This window comes from Sciurus vulgaris (genome assembly GCF_902686455.1).
Source record: "Sciurus vulgaris genome assembly, chromosome: 11".
Lineage (NCBI taxonomy): Eukaryota > Metazoa > Chordata > Mammalia > Rodentia > Sciuridae > Sciurus > Sciurus vulgaris.
The window spans coordinates 14,722,509-14,745,747 of NC_136472.1; the positions used below are offsets into that span (position 1 = coordinate 14,722,509).

The following is a 23,239-nucleotide window of genomic DNA, read 5'->3' on the forward strand; positions in this document are numbered from 1 at the left end:
GATGGCCCTGATCTAGGTGCAGCAGCAGTTGTTTAATCATGCAAATGACTCCACACAAACTACAGGAAACCACCTGGCCTCAGATACATCTCTTGGAGAACCAAGAGGCTACTTCCTGCTGGATCCCTGCTCTCTTTGTCTCTAATTCATCAATGTTCACAGCCATGTGTCTAAGGCCTCTGCCCTTCGGGTTGTCCAGCTCCTCTGGCCAGTCAGTGGAGAAGCCAGGTGCCACATGCTGGGGCTCCAGGCTTTAGCACATTCTGGAAGAAGTAGGAGGAAATGGGTTGTCTTGAGGTTATTCATGTTTAAGGTCTCCAGGTAAATACAGGATGCTCAATTACATTTGAACCTTAAGTAAACAATGAAAAATTTTTACTATAAGCATCCCCCAAATGTTGCTTGGGACATGCCTTTGTAAATAAAAAAAAAATTAGTCATCATTTACTTGAGTTTTTCACTTTTCAGTATTGGAGATTGAATCCAGGAGTGCTCTACCACTGAGGTACATCTTTAGCCCTTTTTTATTTTTTATTTTGAGGCGGGGTCTCTTTAAATTGCTGAGGCTGGCCTCAAACTTGCCTCAGCCTTCCAAGTGGCCAGGATTATAGGCATGTATCATTTATTTGAAATTCAAACTTAATTGATTAATTGATTAAAAAGTGATTATCCTGTATTTTTATTGGTTAAATTTAGCAACTTTACTCTTGCTGAGCTTGAGTCCAAACTACTGGGCAGGCGAAGACTATGGCAGAATGCATCCTCTTCCTGGGGAAGGGGTAAAAGGTGTGGGGATGGGGATACCCCCAACCCAGGGCTCCTCTCAAAGGAATTATTCTAGCCCAGAACCTGGGGGGCTAGCACTGCTGAGGGAGTCTGGGGAGGAATGTAAAGTATGTCTGATTGATACAGCATAGGCCTGTGGATTCAGAGAGGTTTCTAGGAAAAAAATATGTTTAAAGTGAAATATGAAGGACAAGCAGGAACTGGCCCGGCTAAGTAGTTAATCTGAATAAGCAGCTCGCTCTGCCCCACACGTAGAAAGAGCACTTCAGGGCTGAGTAACTGCCTCCAGCTGCCTATTTGCCTATATGTATCTCAGAACTACCTGTTCCATTTGAATTTACCACCAATTCACATTGCCAAAATGTTCTTACATACTTTACAATCCTCAAGCTTGTAAATATTTCACACTCATGTGAGGTTAAAAAAAAGTTCTTTTCAGCTCTGGGGATTGAACCCAGGGGTGCTTACCCACTGAGCTATCTTCCCAGCTCTTTAAATTTTTTTTTTTTTTTTTTTTTAGATAGTGTCTTCTTAAATTGCTTAGGCCCTCCCTAAATTGCTGAGGTTGGTCGTGAACTTGCAATCCTCCTGCCTCAGCCTCCCACGTCACTGGGATTTTGGGTGTACACTATCACGGCTGGTTTGTGTTAGGTTAAAATTGAAGGAAGCCCAGTAACTCTCCTGGGAACCTCCTGTCTTAGAGTTATCATACAGAATGGAATTCTTCTCTGTCTTATAGAAACTTTTCAAAACACTTCCCCCATGGGAAGGGTTGTAGAAATATTGAAAAGTTTTTCCTTGTAGGTTGACTAGTGCTTCTGGGAACCCACCAATTGCCCTATCTGCCTTGATCCCTAACCCAGAAACTACAGAATTCTCCATGATCTAGCGCAGCAGAGGGCTCCTGGGACCTTTGTACTGTGTTCTTTATACATGGCAACTAGTAAACAAGGTGGTCATGTCCTCACTGGACTTTCAAGTGTAGACATGGAAGCCAACTACCTCTCTTGCTTGGATCACTGGCAGGGTCACTGTCAAGGTCACCTCTGTAGCGAAGAGTACTACCAACCACCAGAGGGTCAGATAGACAAACGGGGATTGGGTGAAGCAAGAGCTTCTTAAGAACTGACTCTGTCCACAGACAGGAAGTAGAAAGCCACCAGGTTCTGGAGGAATCTAGGCAAAGGTGGAATAACCACTTTGTGAGGCTGTATTAGAGGAGACTCAAGTATTGGCCAGGGGGCAGCCTCTTCCTCATTGGGATTCTATAATTCTATCATTTTATTTTTTTATTTCTTAATTATTTATGTGTTTTTTAAATTTTTACAGGCTGCATTTTGATTCATTGTACACAAATGGGGTACAGCATGTCATTTCTATGGTTGTACACGATGTAAATTCATACCATTCGTGTAATCATATATGTACATAAGGTAAGGATGTCTGTCTCATTCCACCATCTTTCATACCTCCCCTCTCATTTCCTTCTACATAATCTAAAGTTCCTCCATTCTTCTCTCACTTCCCACCCCCACCCCCATTATATATCATCATCCACTTACCAGAAAACATTTGACCTTTGGTTTTTTTGGGGAAAAAGGCACACTTTTACATTGCTGGTGGAGTTGCAAATTGGTGCAGCCACTCTGGAAAGCAGTGTGCAAAATCCTCAGAAAACTTGGAATGGACCCACCTTTTGACCCAGTTACCCCACTTCTCAGTTTATACCCAAAGGACTTAAAATTAGCATACTACAGTAACGAAGCCACATCAGTGATTATAGCAGCTCAGTTCACAATAGCTAGATTGTGGAACCAACCTAGATGCCCTTCAAAAGAGGAATGGATAAAGAAACTGTGGTATGTATACACAATAGAATATTACTCAGCCATAAGAAGAATAATATAATGGCATTTGCAAATAAGTGGATGGAATTGGAGAATATCATGCCAAGTGAAATTCTATCATTTTAATTTGAGGGTCAGTAAACTATAGATCTGAAGTCAAATTCTGCACACCTATTTGTGCAAATAATGATTTTTTGGAACACAGCGATGCCTGCACATTTATTTACATGTCATCTGCATTTGGATCACAAGGACACAACGAAGTAACCATAGAAATCATTTGGGTGCAAAGCCTAAAATATTTACTTAGCTGGTCATTTATAGAGAAAAATTGTCCACTTGTTCTAAAGGATGTGTAGGATGAATTTTTTGATCAAGCAATTCATCGTTTCTAATTTTCCTGTGTCATGAACCCATAGAGACCAGGTTGTTTTTCTTAAAGTGGTACATACCTCCGCTAAGGTCATCAGCAGAACATTTTCAGGCATCTCCTCTGACTTTACTCGGCTTCCCATTCTACCTTCATGGACGAGGGGAAAGTCAAGTTCCTGAGATGCACTAAAATGCCCTTTTCGCCGTTCCTATTTTAGAAGGATTGACCTACAGAATCAGTCTGGAGACTGCACGGCAAGCTCAGCAAAGCTAGAAGCTGAACTACCTATTGTGCTTTTGCTGGTACCAGGTAGACATTTTCATGATGACTGTGGTCAATCCTCTTTGCCACTTCATCTCCTGCCTACAAGTAGGTGCCACCATTTGGTTCACAGTTGAGCAGGTGGAAGATCAGGGAGACTCCAGAACTTGCCCCACGTCACATAGGGAGCCAAGATGCTGCCTGTATTTCCATTCTGAAACTTCACTTTCACATCCCTATGTGTCCGGCTAGCAGCCAAGATATTTGAGTGACAATGGAAAGCATAATGAAGTCTGGGGACTGGCTATTTCCACAACCCAGTTCAGACATTTCCCCCCTCAGTACTGGGAGATGAGACCCAGGAGTACAATACCACTGAGCTATAGCCCCAGTCCTTTATTTTTTTATTCCTTTTTTTTATTTTGAGGCAGGGTCTTGCTAAATTGTTGAGGCTGGCCTGGAACTTGGGATCCTCCTGCGTCAGCCCCCAGAGTAGCTGGGATCACAGATGTGTGCCACCATGCTTGACTCAGTCCAGACCCCTAATCTCATATTTAAGTTGCCTAAAAAATAAGAGACAAAAGAAATATGTCTGTAGAGGGCCTGAAGCGCCCAACTCCACATAATCTTGTGATGGAGGAATCACCTCATTGAACTCACTTTTCTTAACGTGCTCATGATGATTTTGGGTAGAAAGAAAAATGAGAGTAACTTGCACTTCATTTCAGTTAAAAGCCCATCTGAAGAATTGCTGGGAAAATTGGCAGCCAGGCCAGGTGTGGTGTCTCGTCTCAAAATAAATCATAAAGAGGCTGGGATGTAGCTCTGTAGTAAAGAACCCCTGGGTTCAATCCCCAGCGCCAGAAAAACAAACAAACAAACAAACAAATAGTGGGGGTGGGTGGGGGGGGAGGTCACAGGAAGTCTTTGCTACATCAGGGTCTCCTTCTTCTTTAGTTTCTTTCATACAGCAAGAACATCACTGTAAATTACACTGTTTTCCAAACCTACATTCTCAAGTGCAAGGAGGGAAAAGAACAGAAAGGAGTAGTCAATAATAAGAAAAGAAAGGTCAGGGAAAGCGGGAGGAAGAGAGGAAGGAGGAGGGCTGAGGCGTAGCTCCGTGGGGGAGAGCTGGCCCAGGAAACACAGGCCCTGGCTTCAATACCCAGTGTCTCTCACACACACACACACACACACACACACACACACACACTCAAGAAAGAGGAAGGTAATAAGCCCTAATAAACAACAAAATAATATGATTTGGGCTGCCAAACTGTGGCCTGGCTTTTAATGGGAATGTACAGAATTTCCCGTGGGCCTTCTTTTTTTACCCTTCAGAGTAGAAAGAATCATGAAACCACTGTTATTATTTTTGTGGTGAGTGGACTGACAATCCTGGTGGGAAGAACAGCTTCCAAGAAGGAGCTTACAAAGCAGCTCTCAAAACATTAGTTTATCAGGTTGGGGTTTTTTGGTTTGCTCGTTGTTTTATCTTGTTTTTTGCTACCAGGGATTGAACCCAGTGGCGCTTAACCCCTGAGCACCATCCCCAGACAGAATCTCGGTAAGTAGCTGAGGCTGGCTTTGACCTCCCAATCCTCCTGCCTCAGCCTTCCAAGCCACCTGGATTACAAATGTGCATCATCGGGTTAAAAATCAATTTGGGGGAGGGAGTAAAAAAAGGGAAAAAGAATAGAAGATCAGCGGAGTAGACAAAGGGGAATGAAGGGAAGGGAGGAGGGAAGCCATAGGGAAAGAGTAGAATGAATCTGACCTAGCTTCCCTATTCACATACAGGAATATACCACAGTGAGTCTCCCCATCAGGCACATCCACAGACACAAATTAAAAAAAAAAAAAAAAAAAAAAAAAACAATTATAAGTAAGTAGCAGAAAGATCAGTAGAGTAGAGGGTAAGAAAGAGGGGGAGGGAGGAGGGAAGGAGAAGGAGAAGTACTGGTGTTACGAAAGCTCGGTCCTTGTCCCCATGCCAATCCAATAGCAAGGATGCGGTTTTGAGAAAAAGGGAAAAGATTTATTGCTTTGCTAGCAAAGGAGAAGCACAGGGGACTCCTGTCCCAGAGGCTGTGATTCTGATCATCAGCAGGACGAGGGGGATTTTAAGAAGTTGATACAAAGGTACACTCCTTGTGTTCTCTGTTGGAGTAATTCACTTATTAATTTGGGAGGGAGCCAGTCCTTGCTGAGATTTTCTGATGCCATCCCCAAAGTCTGAATTACTTTATTCCTGTGGTGGGTGTGTGCTCAACCACAGATAACTCTGCCTAGGATGGGAAAGAAAGGTAATCCTGTTTCCCCTGAGATAAGGGCGAGAGAGAGAGAGATTAGGGAGGAGCAGGGAGAGAGGACAAGAAAGAAACATGTCCATTTTAAAGATAATTTTCAGTGGCAGGCCAGCAAGGGCTGTATTCAAAGCATATAGTGGACACTGTTAGGAACTGATTAGAACAAATTACATTATATGCCTTTATGATTATGTCAAAATGAATCTTATTGACATGTATAACTAAAAAGAACCACCACCAACAACAAAATGTCAACTATCCAGAAAAGAACATCATGTCACTTTGTTCATTAATATTGTAACAAGAACGTTGACTCTTCACTTTTGCCTGCAAATATCCCATGAGTGACCAAAGCAGCATTAAGGACTTGACATCTCTGCTCCACTTTGCATGGTCTCCTTTGCTCCCAGTCACCTTGGATTCCAGAAATGAAAGGTCAGATCAACAAACATCTTGTGACCAGTGGAAGCTACCCCCCAGGCAAGAGCAACTTCCTTAGGCCCACAAGGTGTCAGCTGACCAATCCTGAGATGAAGGACAGAGCACACCTGGTCAAGATCGTTCCCTTTGGCTGCTGTGTGACTCTAGCTAGGTAAACCCCCGTTCCTGGACCTCTGTCCCCTTTCTATGAAACCTCAAAATCATTGTTAGTGCCTTGAAAACAGAACTAAGGACATGGGTCCCTTTCTCTTCCAGGTGTAGCCGCACTAATTAAAATGCTTCTCATGCTTTTTTCCCTATTGCCTTTCTGTTTGGTTCTGGGGACAAGTGGCTCGACCTGATCTGTTGGATGCCCAGAGGCAGGCCTCTGGCCTAGGACCCTGGCAACAGCTTTGGGGAGCCCCATCAGGAGAAAGCATGCCCTTAGGGCATTAGCTACTTGTAGCTAGCTGACCTCCAACCTTAAGGGCAGAAAAGGAGGGACCCAGGCAGCTGCTGAAATTATATTTATTTCAGGGTTTCTCCCTTTCTTTCCACTTTGTGACAGCATTGGCTGCTTTTTGCCATTATTTGGAGACACGGAGAAACAAACTTTTGCACTCTCTGGGCTCCCGATATCTGAGCCCCGGTAAGTTCTTCTGAACACTGCACATCGGGCCTCACCCTTTTTCCTTATCATTTGGGGGATCTTTTGAGCCAATTTGGCTTCTTTTCAACTGATTTGGGCTTCTGCCATTTTGCTTAAGAGGGAAGTTTGGATTCTGATCTTTGGCCTCGGTAGCAGGGAGGGAACTTAAAATTCTCAAAGAAACAAGGTTGGGTTGAGGAGATCTCTTGTCATTTGCATAAGGATAGAAAGCACTAATTCTATGAACTTGTCCCCTAGGGAGAATTTTGGCTCTCTGATCTAATTATAGCTACAAACCTATGACTAAGAAAAATGTGATTTCTTGTTGTTGTGCAGCATGCCTTATGTATCTGGAAGTGTGCTCTGGTTTAAAGTGATCGTTCACGGGTTCTGTTGTCTGTTAGTCTGGTTGTCAGTCTGCTTCTGATGACTGATAATAAAGGCCAAAAGAATCTGAGAGCTGGCAGTAACAATCCCTACTGGAAATTTATTTTGCTTGATTAGTGGTTCTTTGTTCCAAGCTGGTTGGTTTGGATATCCTGTTTCAGAACCCTTATCAGAACATGGCTTATTAGCATTTGATCTTTTTCTCCCGCTACTCCATTACATAAATTTGCCTTTTTGCTTTTTGTCTTTCTCCTGGTCATTGCAAACTTGCCCCCTTTGAATCCAAAGCACAGATCCACCAGTTAGAAGACTGAAATTTTGGGAGAAGTGATATTTCCAGCAAAATGGGAAATAAACTCAAGGATGGAGAAAGGATTTGGAGACAAACCCCATCCAGCACTCCAGCCGATTTTACTTGGGGCCTTGACTTTAAAAAAATTGTGAACATTTAATGTTCCAAAACTGGTTTTCATGCACACTGATCTAGAGTCTTTGGAAAATAGAGCAAGGACTTATCAACCAGACAGTGCTCCAAAATATGATTTCTCTCATGCTATACAAAAGAAGTTTCCCTTTGTAAGGGTGTCGCCCTCTCTTGATTAATTTTTTTCTTTTTCTTTTTCTATTTGTACCCCATGGGGATTGACCTAAGGAGGTCTTTACCACTGAGCTAAGTCCCCAGCCCTTTTTATTTTCTTTTTCAAGTTTGAAGCTGAGTCTAAGTTGCTCAGGGCCTCACTAAACTACTGAGGCTGGCATTGAACTTGACTTGGGATCCTTCTGCCTTGGCAGTGGTTGGGATTACAGACATTGACCTCTCTACTGGGTTTGGTTAACTTTTTAAATAGACAAAGATATTAACTTAGGTCTGCATGAAACTCACTCTTAAAACTTTTTCTTTCATGAGAACTTTGTGCCCTTCAGGATGATATTTGTACTAACTTCTGTGTCTTTGAGATACAAATTTGCTATACTCTTTCAACTAAGTCACACCTTTGGAAGGGCAGATTTAAGAGGGATTGCTTAGAGGTATAGTAATATCAGCAGCCTAACTTTTTAAAAGCTGCCAAATGATGAATCTAAACAAAAGCTATAAGACCTTTGTTTTCTATTTTTATGTGTGTTTATGTACACGTGTATATTGTGTGTTGTGTCTACATTGTAGGAAATTGGCTTATAAAGAAACAAGCACTGGCCATTCTTAAGTGGAGATGAAATCTCTGTGTAGTTTTGATTTGTATTTACCTGACGGCAACATTTTTTCCTACGTTGAACATTTTTTCCTTTATTGGTCATCTGTACCTTTGAAAAATATCTGTTTAGTTTCATTTGACCATTTGTTGATTGTGTTGTTTTTGGTGTTGGAGAAGATGGACAAATTAAAATTTGGTCAAAGACTGGGATGCTTAGATCAACTTTAGCTCAGCAAGGAACACCAGTGTATTCAGTAGCATGGGGCCCCGATTCAGAAAAGGTTCTTTATACAGCAGGCAAGCAACTGATCATTAAACCTCTTCAACCAAATGCTAAAATTTTACAGCGGAAAGCTCATGATGGCATTATTTTAAAAGTTGATTGGAACTCAGTCAATGATCTTATTTTATCTGCTGGTGAAGATTGTAAATATAAGGTGTGGGATAGTTATGGCCGCCTCCTATACAGTTCACAACCTCATAAGCATCCTATTACCTCAGTTGCCTGGGCCCCAGATGGAGAATTATTTGCTGTTGGGTCATTTCATATTTTACGCTTGTGTGATAAAACTGGGTGGTCATATGCTTTAGAAAAACCCAACACTGGCAGTATATTTAATATTGCTTGGTCAATTGATGGCACTCAGATTGCTGAAGCCTGTGGAAATGGGCATGTTGTTTTTGCACACGTAGTGGAGCAACGTTGGGAGTGGAAAAATTTTCAAATAACCTTAACTAAAAGAAGGACCATGCGGGTTTGTAATGTTCTTAATGATGCAGTGGACTTGCTGGAATTCCGTGATAGAGTCATTAAAGCATCTTTGAACTATGCACACTTAGTCGTTTCGACGTCTCTTCAATGTTATGGGTTCTCTACGAAGAACTGGAATACACCACTTATATTTGATCTTAAAGAAGGTGTTAGTTTAATTCGGCAGGTAGAACGACATTTTCTTCTTGTAGATGGTGGTGGTATCTATGTATATTCCTATGAAGGGCGCTTCATTTCTTCTCCAAAATTTCCTGGAATGAGAACAGATATTCTGAATGCACAGACTGTCTCTCTGAGTAATGATACTATAGCAATAAAAGATAAAGCTGATGAAAAAATAATCTTCCTTTTTGAGGCATCAGCTGGAAAACCACTAGGTGATGGGAAGCTTCTTTCTCATAAGAATGAAATCTTAGAAATTGCTCTGGATCAAAAGGGACTTACCAATGATTGAAAAATTGCTTTCATTGATAAGAATAGAGATCTCTACATCACTTCAGTGAAACGATTTGGGAAGGAAGAACAAATTATCAAACTTGGAACAATGGTACATACTTTGGCATGGTGTGATACATGCAATATCCTTTGTGGACTTCAAGATACTCGATTTACAGTGTGGTATTACCCCAATACGGTTTATGTGGACAGAGACATTTTGCCTAAAACTTTGTATGAAAGAGATGCAAGTGAGTTTAGTAAGAATCCCCATATTGTGAGTTTTGTTGGAAATCAGGTAACTATAAGAAGAGCTGATGGCTCCCTGGTACACATCAGCATATCACCATATCCTGCTATTCTCCATGAATATGTAAGCAGTTTGAAATGGAAGGATGCTGTAAGACTTTGTCGCTTTGTTAAGGAGCAAACCATGTGGGCTTGCCTAGCTGCTATGGCGGTTGCTAATCAAGATATGACTACTGCAGAAATAGCCTGTGCAGCAATTGGTGAAATTGATAAAGTTCAATACATCAATTCAATAAAAGATCTTCCATCTAAAGAATCAAAAATGGCTCACATACTAATGTTTAGTGGAAACATACAGGAGGCTGAAATAATACTGCTTCAAGCTGGCCTTGTTTATCAAGCAATTCAGATCAATATTAATCTCTATAACTGGGAAAGGGCCCTGGAATTGGCTGTAAAATACAAAACACATGTTGATACAGTTCTTGCTTACCGTGAAAAGTTTTTAGAGACCTTTGGTAAACCGGAAACTAATAAACGATACTTGCCATATGCAGAAGGTCTTCAAATAGATTGGGAGAAAATCAAAGCCAAAATTGAGACGGAAATTACTAAGGAATGAGAGCGATCATCAAGCAGCCTGTCCAGCAAGAATATGGGGCTAAAGCACTAAGTGGCATGCTAATTTTTAAAAATGTTATCTTTTGAAATTAATTTTGACTAGACAAAGATAAGCATGTTTTAGTTGCTGAAGAAAAATGAATCAACTTTAAATAATAATAAGCTCTTTCTGCATATTAGTAAAAGAACATTCAGAAAGATTAAGCACAAGATAATTGATGTAATGCCATCTTTTATATTTTTCTAACTAACCATTTCTTTATACTTTTCTATACCTGTTGATTACATTCCAGTTTTTTGTTCATTACTTTATCCCTGAATCTTCAGCATCAACAAATATTAATATTGATAATAGAACATTGGACTTTAAAATGTATGCTATCATTAATTTCTATTTGACCTCCATATTATATAATACACTTCCAAAAGTTTATTAAAAAAAATCAACAAGAATGGATTTTTGAAAATGTGTAACAATGTAGATTCTTGTTCATTGAAGTTCATAGCAGCATTATTTGAATAGTAAAAGGTGAAAACAACTCAAATATCCATCAACAGATAATTGATAAACCAGCGTGGTATGCACATAAAATAAAATATTATTCACTATTAACATGGAATTAAATTCTGTTACATGCTACAACATGAAAAATTATGCAAAATTAAATAAACTGGACCCAAAAGGTCAAATATTCTATGATCCTACTTAGATGAGAATAAGCAAGTTCATAGAGACAGAAAGAGGAATAGTGATTACCAGGGACCAGAGGGAGGGGGTGGAGTTTATTGTTTAGTGGATATAGAGTTTTTGTTTGAGATGAACAAATTCTGAAAATATGGGTAGTGGTTATGGCCTTACAACCTCATTAATATTAATGCCTCTGAATTTTAGTCTTAAAACGGTAAATTTTATTATGTAAGTTTAACATAATTTACAAAACATATCTAGAATGAGCAGGAGATATTTTCCTTATTCCTTTCCTGACTTGAGAATGTTCTGGCAATAGGCCCTAGGAATCTGAAAGATTTATGAAACTCTCCTTAGATGATAAACCTATTTGACTAGCCTTAACTCACTCTGTCCCAAAATTACTATAACCACAAAAGCTTTTTAACAGTAACACAAATATCCCTTAGAAAGCCTTCCACAAACTCATATTTTGGAAGCAGTACATTATAGAGTGTATGTGCATACACGTGGGGAAGGGATTACCTCTTTCACCTCCGTTTTAATTACTCTGTAGGTTTCTTTTATAAAAATGTTCTTTACGTTTTTAACACATTTCTTTTCCGAAATGTTGGAATGTGCTATTCTTGATCCAGATGCTGGATATAAGTTTGTGAGATCTGACTATGCAGTTTATTTATAAGTTGTCCTGAAAAGTTTATATATGCTTTCTATGTTGTTATATTTCAATGAAAAACTTAAAAAGAAAATAGTTTAAAGGATAAATTTTATGTTATGTATATTTTACCACAATAAAAAAAGTAAAAAAAAAAAAGAAACAAGCACTTACAAATTTAAAAAGACATAACCCCAAATGCCTTTCAAAAAGTTAATATAAATTTATTATAAGATAAAAATAAAGATGTCTTTAGAATTATGAACATGCCATCTTTTTGGCCCTGGTTATAAGCCAATCAGGATTGTATTTTTCTCTGTGAAGATGTTTAAAGTGAAATACCCATTGCTTTTAGATTTTTTTCTTTGGCAAAATAATAATAGTAACAACAACAATAAAAAAATAGCTTAAAATGTTAACTATGCTTGTCTGATGTATTAGTTTTCATGTGCAATTTTTCTTCTTTTCTTTGTCTTGTGGTGCTGGGGATCAAACCCAGGTCCATGAGCACGGGAGGCACGCACTGCACCACTGAGCTACTTCCCCAGTCTTTTTTTGCCTTATTTAATTTTGGGGGGTATCAGGATAAATGCTTTTGTTGTGGTGGTAGGGTGTTACTGAAGATTGAATCAAGAAGCTCTTTGCCACTGAGCTACATTCCCACCTCTTTTTTTGTTTGTTTGTTTATTTATGTTTTTGAAATAGTTGCTCAGACTGGTCTCAAACTTGAAATCCTCCTGGGTCAGCCTCCTGAGTTGCTGGGACTACAGGGGTACACCACCATGCCCGACTCATGACTAATCCAAAATATCTGTTTAAGTGGTAGATATAAACTGAATAAACATTTATAAACATGTGAGTCATTTGTAAGTTAAAATACTAACTATTAATTGTAAATGTAAGTTCAAATATTCTTGGTTTCTTATTTCTATAAGACCTTTTCCTCTGGATAGATATGTACATATATATCTATGTATTTGTAAACGTATATTTGTGTGCAAATATAACCTATATATTACATATATATAAATATATATTTGTAACAAGGACTTAGACATCACTTTTGCCTGCAAATGTTTGATAGGAGGCTAAAAAAGGAAATTGTCCTCTTATATAGCCTTTCTGTTTGATTTGGGTTTATATGTGATCAATTTGACAAATCATAGATTTTTTGGAGGCTAATCAAATATCAAAGGTATATTAATGTTTTAAATTATGTTTCTTGACTCAGAACTATTACACAAACTAACTATGATTTTTCTCTTGTTAATTTTGTTTGTATTTTCCTTCTAAAAATTTTTAACTGTTCACTGAGGACGCTGAGGCAAGAGGGTTGCAAGTTCAAGGCCAGCCTCAGCAATGTGGCAAGTCCCTTAGAAATTTAGTGAAACCTTGTCTAAAAAATAAAAAATTAAAAAGGCCTGGGGATATTTTCAGGGGTGAAGTGCCCCTAGGTTCAATCCCCAGTTCAAAAAAATATTTTATAACTGTTGCCTGTTAGTATTTTATAAAAGTACAACTTCTAGCAGAATAACCTGAGTCAAATTTGGAATATTAAGACATCGCCTATAGGGTGGATAGGCTATAACTGGCTTCCCATATTAATACTGACCCCAATTAAATGGAAGGGGTAACTGTAAAAATATAAAAGTTAAAATTAGGACCACTACTTCAATTTTAAGGTTGGTAGAAATCTTCTGGGTGTTCAATGACAGAGAGGCCAAAATCAGAAAATAAAATGGCTAAGAAAAATATAATCAATATTTTGGTCCTTGTCCTTTAAGGTCAGCCAGGACCCAAGGAACAATGGGACCCCCTCTAAAGGTCCGGCAACTCTGGTTAGTCACCTAACCTTCTGATCAGGAAATTGTGAGGGCCCTAGAGAACAACAAGCTAACCAGTATACACTGTGCAAGGAGGAGAGTCAGAGGGAAATGTTCGCGGTGTTTTACAAAGGAAGCCACATGTGGTCAGCAGGTCCCTGACCCTTCCTGCCACATGGCACAACTAGCCAAGGAAAAGACTGAAGAAGCCCAGAGGCTCCTTCCAAGTTCCTAAAAGTAACCCCTGAGTGGTCTCAGCTGACCTTAACAGTAGAAAAGAAAGAGGTTAGGTTTTGGCCAAAATATAGGTCACCTATTTGGTCTCAAACACCCAACAGGGAAGTATACCCAAACACAAATGTACTAATAAGAGGGTAGAGACAAAGTCAAGAGAAGTCATGAGGGACAATTAAAAGGGAAAGGCAGTGGTCCCTTTAAATGTAACTTGAGATGTGCACTTGTGTCAGCCTTACCAGAAATAAAGTTCAAAAATTACTTTTTAGTTAATTAATTAGCTAATTAATTAGTTTTTGTAATACTGAGGATTTAACCCAGGGATACTCTACCATCTAGCTGCACCCCCTCCCCACCAGACCTTTTAAAATTTGTTTTTTAATCTTTATATCTTTGTAGTTTTTGGCGGGGTCTTCTTTTTTCTTTTTTGGAACTGGGAATCAATTCCAGGGTTTTGTGAATGTGAGGCAAATGCTTTGCCACTGAGCTACATCCTAGCCTTTAAAAAAAATTTTTTTTTGAGATAAGAATTTATTTTATTAAATTTCCCAGACTGGCCTCAAACTTGTGATCCTCCTGCCTCAGCCTCCCTAGTGGCTGAGATTTCAGGTGTGGGCCATCGTGCCCTGCAAAACTGAGACATTATGAAGAAGGGGTTCTTGGACATGACTGCCTTACTCTGAAGCCCTTTCACCAGCCACCTCCATACAGGAGGCAGAACTCACAGCTCAGACAAGGACTCTCTATTCAGACAGGAACAACAGAGTTACGATTTATTTTCTGATTCCAAATGTGTTTTCTTTTTCAGTAGTCCATATTCATGAAGCTATTTAAAAGGAGGGAGAATCACAAAAATCACAGGGAGATCAGTAGAGTAGAGGAAAGGGATCAGGGGAAGGAAGAATGGGAGGGAAAGGGGAAATATTAAGGCATAATATTAGCCATATTATATTGTTATATTTGTGCCTGTATGAATATGTAACATCAAATCCACTATTATGTACAAATATAATGTACCAACAAAAGTATGGAAAGAAATCTAAGGAGATAGAAATGCTAACTACCCTGATTTGATCATTACACATGGTATACCTGTATCAAATTATCACACTGAACCCTATAAATATATATAATTAAAATAATAATAATATAACTTATTGGTCCTTAGGGACACTTATTTGAAAAATAAATAAATAGATGGATGGATGGATAAACTACCCATGCAATTTATTTAGTTGGCTATCTTCTGACTTTGACTTCCTTTTGCATTCTGCTCCACAATTTGACCCTTAAACATCTGACCTTTTTTGCTGATGTACTTCAATAATTATTTAAAGTCCAGTGTACCACCTTAACACCTGCAAGTCCAGATTGGTTAAACATCCTTATTCCCTCAAGACTCAGGAATAGACCAAACACAACAGAGAATTGTAACAAGGATTTAGACTCTTCATTTTGATTTCTAAATTTTGTGGGGGAGGTACTGGGAATTGAACCCATGGACACTTTACCTCTGAGCTGTATCTACAACCCTTTTTATTTATTTTTTTCTATTAATTTTTATTTGTTCTAATTAGTTGTACATGGCAATAGAATGCATTTATACATTTTGATAGAACATCCATTATTTCTTAATTTGAAACAAGTTCTCACTAAGTTACTTAGAATCCTACTAAGTTGCTGAGGCTGGCCTTGAACTTGCCATCTTCCTGCCTCAGCCTCCAGAGTCTCTGGGATTACAGGTGTGCACCACCACACCTTGGCTACACTCTTCACTTTTGCCTGCCAATGTTCCATGGGTATCTAAAAGAAGGACTGAAGATTTGACATCTCTGAGTTGGACGTGGTGGTGCATGCCTGTAATCCCAGTAACTGGAGTCTGAGACAGAAGGATTGCAGTTTGGAGGCCAGGCTGGGCAATTTACCAAAACCCTGCCCCTGTTTCAACATTTTTTTTTTTTAAATTGTGGGAATCGAACTCAGCCCTCATACACGCCAGGCAAGTGCTCTACCATTGATCTACACCATTAGTGAAGTTCTGCCTCAAAATAAAAGAATAAAAAGGGCCGGGGATGAAGCTCAATGGTAGAGTGTCTCTGAGTTCAGTCCCAGTACTGAAATAAATAAAAAAATAAATAAACAAACCGACTTGGCTTCTCTTCCTTCATTCTGCATCTGTCTCCTTTGCTGCATCACCTTGGATTCCAGGAACAGTGGGTCTGGTTGACAAACCTCGTGTGAGGAGTTGAAGCTGTCCCTGCTCCCCAGGCAACAGCAACTTTCTAATGCCAATAAGGCCTGCCTGACCAAACCTGAGATGATGGACAGACCACATGCCATCAAGATGGCTTGCTTTGCCAGCTGTGCAAAGCCTCCAGCTATTCACACTCCCAACCTTTACCCTCATTCCCCTTTCTATTAAACCTCAGAGTTATTGTCAGTCCCCTGAAAACAGAATTAACATGGAGGCAGAGATGCCAAGTTGATTTATTTGTTTATTTTTTATTGTCAGTCCTTTGAAGACAGAGGTGAGGACTGATTCCTGCTTTTCACCATTACCTTTTCTGTTTGATTTTGGCCGGTGGCTGCTGATTTATTGCATTCCCAAAGTTCAGACCTCTGGCATAGGACTCTGTTACTAAGACCTCTGAGATTTTCTGGAATGAACTTTATAAAACTTCAGAGTCTGTGAAGTCATAGTGCTCCAATCCTTTTAGGGATTATTGACCCATTGGTTTTTAGACCGGTCTTCTAGATTCCTGCTGGAAATAAGAAAGGGCAGGGTCCTGGCAGACACACTGTTTCTGAGCACAGGTGAAATGCAGAAGTAGGAGCCAACTGAACCAGTTCTGAGCCCACGCAGAACTGAACCTGAGATGTGAATCACGGTTTAGCTCCACACGAGGTGGTGTCAGAAGTTTGCACGTGTTCAAACTGAGAAAGAAAGCAGACGTGGGACTTCCCTCTTGCTTCTCGGTGGAGGAAGTGAAATTGCTTTTCAGCACTGCAGACCTATACCTTTTGTGGAAGAGTTGCCTCTTTCTCTTAGAGGTCAAAGTTCAGCACTTAGCCACAGCCCCTCCTCTCCAGGGTGGCCATCTGGTGAGTGCATGTGACTGCATATGCATTTCAGTACCAAAAAAAAAAAAAAGAAAGAAAGAAAGCAGAGGTGATTTGTGTAAGACAGGTAAGGCGCAGGTGAAACGCTCTGTCCCACTCCCGGCCCACTTCCTCCCGCCTCGACCTCATGGGCCACACTTCCTGCCCCTGGCATATATGTTGAAGTTGAGCCCAAATTTCCCCTCCTGAGACTTCTCCTTTCCTTGTTTGCCCTGAGTTGAAGAGAACTTCCTTGAGCATAGGAATCACAGCGTCCATCTGTTTTGACCATTTTAGGCATATGAAAATTCCAGAAATAATTTTTCCTCTTAAAAAATACATGTATTTTTTGGGTTATTTTCCTGAGTACAAAAGTGGTACCTTCTGCTGTTTTGTACTCGGTAGATTCTCAGTAAAAATTTCTTAAATAAGTAAGACAGGCACACTGTTGAAAACTTAGCAAAACAGAGAAAAGAGGGAAGGAAAAATCAAGTAATTCATAAACCTACCAATGAGATATAATCACTGTTAATTGGTTGGTGTAGGTTCCTCTAGTTATAGTTATTACTATAATATAACAAATGTTATAATATGTATATTACATAGTTGGGGTCAAGCTGGATGCATATCATCCTTTTATCACAACATTATGACATAAGAATCTCTCATTTATTAAAATTTTTAGAAATAATTATGCTATTTTGTTATATAATTTCACTCTAATTAGCTCTTTTCTCTATCTTCCATTTTTTTTTTCTATGATAAAAATGTAAAGAAAGTCTACAGAAAAAATGAACAAAAATTTTTTAAAAAGCCAGGCATGGTGACACTCCTGTAATCCCAGCAATTCCTGAGGATGAGGCAGGAGAATTCCAAGTTAAAGACCAGCCTCAACAATTTAGTGAGACCCTAAGCAACTTAATGAGACCCTGTCTCAAGGTAAAATAATTAAAAGGGCTGGGGTTGAGGTTCAGTGGCTGAGTGCTCCTGGCTCAGTCCCCAGTACTAAAAAATAAAAATAATAAGAAAAAAGACGATGACTCGCTATTTAAATATTTAGGAACACCTGAATATAGAATTGTCTATATTCTCCTGGGTGGGCTTCTCATTGCAGAAGAATGAGGTCTCAACAGGATCTAGCAAAGAGAAAACAGTAAGAATGGTGAGCACATCTCCAACCAGTGTAAGAAGAAGAGTATTCCCATCCTCAGGAACCACCCCTAAAACGTTTGAAGAGAGGTGTGCAGGTATTGAGTTACCAGAAGTACTCAAGGACACTTGAGTACTCAACTGTCATTTTTCTGATACTAGGATCTCTGTTGAGGTATCAACTTATAACTCACTGATTATAACTCAGCTAGAACATCCTATGCAGAGGATAGGCACTTTAGCCAAGCATAGGCTAGTCATTGGTTCATAAGTCAGCCCGTCTTGGATGACTGGTGTGAGTTGATTCCCTGAAGCATGGTAACTGGGGCCTGAATAGATCCAGAATGTGGTGTTTCTGGATTACAGAATACCACCAGGGGTTTAAACAATCACCAGAGAAATTCAGCCTGTGAATCTAGGCAACTGGCCTTATGTTCTTCTGAAACCTTTCTCAGCTGCATCAGTCACAGTCTAAGTCAATTCCTTGGAACCTGCTTCTTAGGATGCGTGCAGGGGACAGTGCGGTGATACCTGTGGGTTGAAACATGATTCTCTTTGCAGTGTCAGAGCTGCGTCTGGTTGATGGTCTGATTTTGAAGATGTGAGGGTACAGTTGGGAGCTTGCTTTGTTAATTTCTCTGCGTTCCGTGGCTACCACTAACTATACCAGACCCACTCTAATTATCCCAAAGAATTAATTGAGCTGGGCTTCAATTAATCCTGGAACTAGATCAATGGGTTTAGGGACATTGTTCTAAATTATGGGGTCTAGCTGACCTGGTATCAGCACACAAAACGAAATTCATGACGTATGTTTTCCTAATGATATAAAAAATGAATTGTTGCTTTAAAACAAATAGAAGAGGTGCATCCCTTTTTATGCACCCATGCCAACTGAATGCACTTAACAACAGGATAAAAAGGCATAAGAGGTACCAAAGGTACAACTTAACTGCAAACTGTGTACACATGGAAGATTATGTAGATGCGTGTACCTGTGTACATATATATCCCTTGACCACTGTGTGTTTTGGGTAAATCAGAATCTAGATTATAGCATGTGTTTGCCTTTGCTTGAACATTTCTCTCTGAAAGGAAACAACAACACAGTGTGGGGGGTCCCCACCTTCACTCCAATGCCTAGAACAATGCAGACTGAGGTTTCCCAGCAGGCAGCAAACAGAATCCTTGTGGGCACATTCAGCTCTGGTTCAGATAATGCCATTTCCAATAAACATGTCAACGGTTTTCACTCCTTTCTTCTGTGGGCTTCCACTCTCAGGTTAATGGCAAACTCAGGGGCTGCTTTCCCTACAGTTTCACACTGTATGGCTGCTTTTCATACAGTGTGGGTATGGTGGAGGCAGGGTATCTCAGTAAGGGTGAGGTGGCCACACCCCTCTGCATTTCCAGTAAAAGGAAACTATCCCTGGCATCCCAGGAGAGAGAAGTCAAGCAAAATTGAAAACATCAAGTCCAAGAAAGTGAACAAAGAATCCAACCTAAACCAGAGCCTTCTGGTGGAGGAGTGGTTAAGGTGTGGGGTCACATTTTTGGGGGGCCCACCGCTGCTGCAGAGCAGCCAATCTGTGGTTAGGCAACAGAGGGAGGTGAACTTTTAAGCACAGGACTCTGTTTGCATATCTAGAAGGACGTAAGTTTTTCAAAGTTATAATAGACTTTAATATTCCAACCAACTTTCATTTCCCCATTTTGCAGTTGCATTAAACTAAAGAGGAACTGTTGACTTTAGGAGAACGGTTGAAATTTCTGTTTCAGCCACAGCTTTTCTTTTCCATCTTTCAGTGTGCTCGCTGGCTGCTGCTTTGAGCTGGTGTGTCCAGGGCTGTCAGCACCATGAGCAGCTTCAGGGCTGCCATGCTCTTCTGGACAGTGGTGGCGTGTGCCGCAACAGACAGGCCTCTAGGAGAGGACGAGGAGACTGGAGTTCAAAGATGCAGGAACGCCTTGAAAATACCTGTGCTGGAGGTCCTCCCCGGAGGGGGCTGGGATAATCTGCGCAACACAGACATGGGACGGGTCATAGAGTTGACTTACACCAACTGTAGGACCACAGAGGATGGACAGTACATCATCCCCGATGAAATTTTCACCATTCCCCAAAAACAGAGCAACCTGGAGTTGAACTCAGAAATCCTGGAATCCTGGATGAATTACCAGAGCAGCGTCTCTGCTTCCATCAACATGGAGATCTCTGCTTTTTCCAAGGTCAACGGCAAGTTCTCCACTGAATTCCAGAGGATGAAGACCCTTCAAGTGAGGGACCAGGCTGTCACTACTCGTGTTCAGGTAAGAAACCTGGTCTACACGGTCAAAATTGACCCAACCTCAGAACTAAGCTCGGGGTTTATGAAAGACCTCATGGACATCTCTGACTGTCTCGAGAACAATCAGACCAGGATGGCCACCTACCTGGCGGAGCTCCTGGTCCTCAACTATGGTACCCATGTCATCACCAGTATGGATGCTGGGGCTGCTCTCATGCAGGAGGACCATATCAAGTCCTCCTTCCTCCAGAACAGCCAGGACAGCCGCATAGGTGTGACCGTGTCAGCTGGGGTTACCTTCTTAAACACCGTGAACTTCAAAACATCTGCGAACATCACCTACGAGGATGACTTGACCAAGGGCTACCTGGCAAACCGAACCAACTCCAGGGTTCAGAGCCTCGGAGGGGTTCCCTTTTATCCAGGTATCACCCTGCAAAACTGGCAGCAAAGCATCACCAACCACCTGGTGGCCGTGGATCGTGCCGGCCTGCCCCTGCATTTCTTCATCAAACCGGACCTGCTGCCTCACTTGCCCAGCCCCCTGGTGAGGAAGCTGTCACACACGGTGGAAACTGCCGTGAGACACTATTACAACTTCAACACCTACCCGGGATGCACAGACAGCAACTCACCCAACTTCAATTTTCAGGCCAATACGGATGATGGATCCTGTGAGGGAAAAATGACCAACTTCTCCTTTGGTGGGGTGTATCAGGAATGCACTCAGCTCTCAGGGAGTGAGGGCATCCTCCTCTGCCAAAAGTTGGAGCAGAAGAATCCACTCACTGGCAATTTCTCCTGCCCCTCTGGCTACTCCCCAGTCCATCTGCTGACTCAGATCCACGAGGAGGGCTACAGCTCCTTGGACTGTGAGCGGAAGTGCCACTTGGTCATCTTTTGCAAGACAGTCTGTGAAGATGTGTTCCGGGTGGCAAAGGCTGAATTTAGGGCTTTTTGGTGCATGGTCAGTGACCAAGTACCTGCAGACTCAGGACTTCTTTTTGGGGGCCTCTTCAGCAGTAGGAGCATAAACCCCATGACAAATGCACAGTCCTGCCCAGTTGGCTACCTCCCTCTGAGCCTCTTCGAAAGCGTCAAGGTATGTGTTTCTCAGGACTATGAGATAGGATACAAGTTTTCTGTCCCCTTTGGCGGGTTCTTCAGTTGCGTAGTTGGGAACCCCCTGGTAAGGTCTTCCGTCTCCAGAGACATGGCACCCTCTCTGAAAAAGTGTCCCGGGGGCTTCAGCCAACACCTCGCCTTCATCAGCGATGGATGCCAAGTGTCCTACTGTGTCAAGGCTGGGATTTTCACAGGAGGGTCCCTGCCCCCCGCCAGGCTCCCACCTTTCATCAGGCCACCCCTCATAAGTCAGACTGCCACCAACACTGTTGTTGTGACAAATAGCGAGAGTGCCAGGTCCTGGATTAAAGACGCCCAGACCCACCAGTGGAGGCTGGGGGATCCTTTGGAGCTGCGCAGAGCCATAAAAGTCATCCATGGGGACAGCAGCGGTCTGCCGGCAGGGGCAGCAGCTGGGATCACAGTGGGAGTCACCACGGTCCTGGCAGCTGTCATCGCCTTGGCCATCTATGGCACCCGGAAATACAAGAGGAAGGAATACCAGGCGTTCGAGGAGGAGAGGCGGAATCTGACTTCAGACATTCTACCCACCGAAGACTTCCTTGCCCCAGAGCCACAGCAAAGTCCAGCTTAAGTCTTCCCAGGGAAGCAGCTGTGTCGTCTCCGACCACGGCTTCAGGCATGTCTTCCGTTGCTTCTTTCTCCGCTTTGGCCTTCCTAATGATTGAGGTGTCAATGCAACAAAAAGCAGGTATAACTTTGTGACTTCTTAATTAGGTCTCTGAGCCAGGAAATGAGTGGCATGAACCAGGTTGAAGGTGGGGAGAGGGAGCCATCGTGACTTGCTAAGCAAAAGCCACCCTGGGGACTAAAATGTAGAAGAGGTGTCTTTTCCCATATTTGTGCATGTGTCAAAAGAGAGGAGGGAGGACGTAGACGTCTGTTGGAATCTATGCATTTAGTCTGAAGTCTTCAGAGGTTTCCAATCTGGAAGCTGTCAGAGTTTCTATGAAGCACCACCTCTATTTTGTGTTCTTTAAAAAGCTGTCTGGATTTTTATGCTCCTAGAGACAGACAGAGCCCTAGAGATACAGAAGCCCCACTTGGCCACTGATTTTCAGCTTTGAGGGCTCTGTGTCAGGGGCTGTGTTATCTCCTCTGGTTCATCTGAAAGGGAAGATTTTGCCTAAATCAATTCCTTTCCCCAGCTGCCCCATGACAAAGACTTCCTGAGACCGGACCACTCTTGGACTTCTGACTGGTGTCCATAAGTCCTCTGAATATATTTTAACTTATAAGCTTCTACTAGGAGGCCATGGGTGAGGAGGTTATTGGGACACACGCAGTAAAAAACTGAAAAAGACCGGAGCTCAGGGGAAATTGGGATTCTTATTCCCAACCAACTGACAGCTTCCTCTAGCTAGTCCCAGATGAGGCACCGAAAGGAGATGTAGATTTAATAGCTCAGACATGATGGTTTTGTGTTCTATGTTACCAAAATACACCCCCTTTCTCTTCTGTGGATGGTCTGCACCCTGTCTTCCCACCACAAGCCTGGGTGCATGGGTGCATGTGCACACACACCCCACATTCCAATAACAAGTCCAAGTCCACATCTAAATATCATTTCCTCCCTAGCACCAAAACAGTACGGAAAGCACCAATTGTTTTACCTGTGCTTTTCCTGGTAGAAAGGGGACAGACATGATCAAATCCTTATTTTTAAAGCCATCCAGAGCCACTTGTGACATTTATATTAGTTCCAGACTGAGCTCCCTGTGGCCTCGAGCAGGATGCATGATTGCCTCCTGGAAATATGTGGGGCTTTGCTCAATCTGAATGCCAGTCTTGTCTAATTGCAGTCACCTCCACAACATTAGTGCTCCTCCACGTTTAAAAAAAATAGTATGCA

At 41.5% G+C, this 23,239-nt stretch overlaps 2 protein-coding genes across 2 annotated transcripts; both read left to right on the forward strand.

Annotated features, from left to right (window-relative positions):
- Window positions 1-8,389: 8,389 nt before the first annotated feature.
- Window positions 8,390-11,795, forward strand: LOC306638389 (intraflagellar transport protein 80 homolog; the record flags this gene model as incomplete). Its single annotated transcript, XM_079101693.1, is given in 2 exon segments — window positions 8,390-9,451; window positions 9,455-11,795. Coding segments are annotated over 2 exon segments (1,914 nt in total), but the record flags the coding sequence as incomplete, so codon positions are not given.
- A 7,974-nt stretch (window positions 11,796-19,769) lies between these two features.
- MPEG1 (macrophage expressed 1) lies at window positions 19,770-22,361 on the forward strand. The gene has a single exon (XM_079102277.1). The coding sequence runs from the start codon at window positions 19,811-19,813 to the stop codon at window positions 21,959-21,961; it is 2,151 nt and encodes a 716-aa protein (XP_078958403.1). The 5' UTR covers window positions 19,770-19,810; the 3' UTR covers window positions 21,962-22,361.
- Window positions 22,362-23,239: the final 878 nt, after the last annotated feature.

Coding starts and splice junctions, on each gene's coding strand:
- MPEG1 (XM_079102277.1), top strand. CDS start 19,811: ATGAGCAGCTTCAGGGCTGCCATGCTCTTCTGGACAGTGGTGGCGTGT.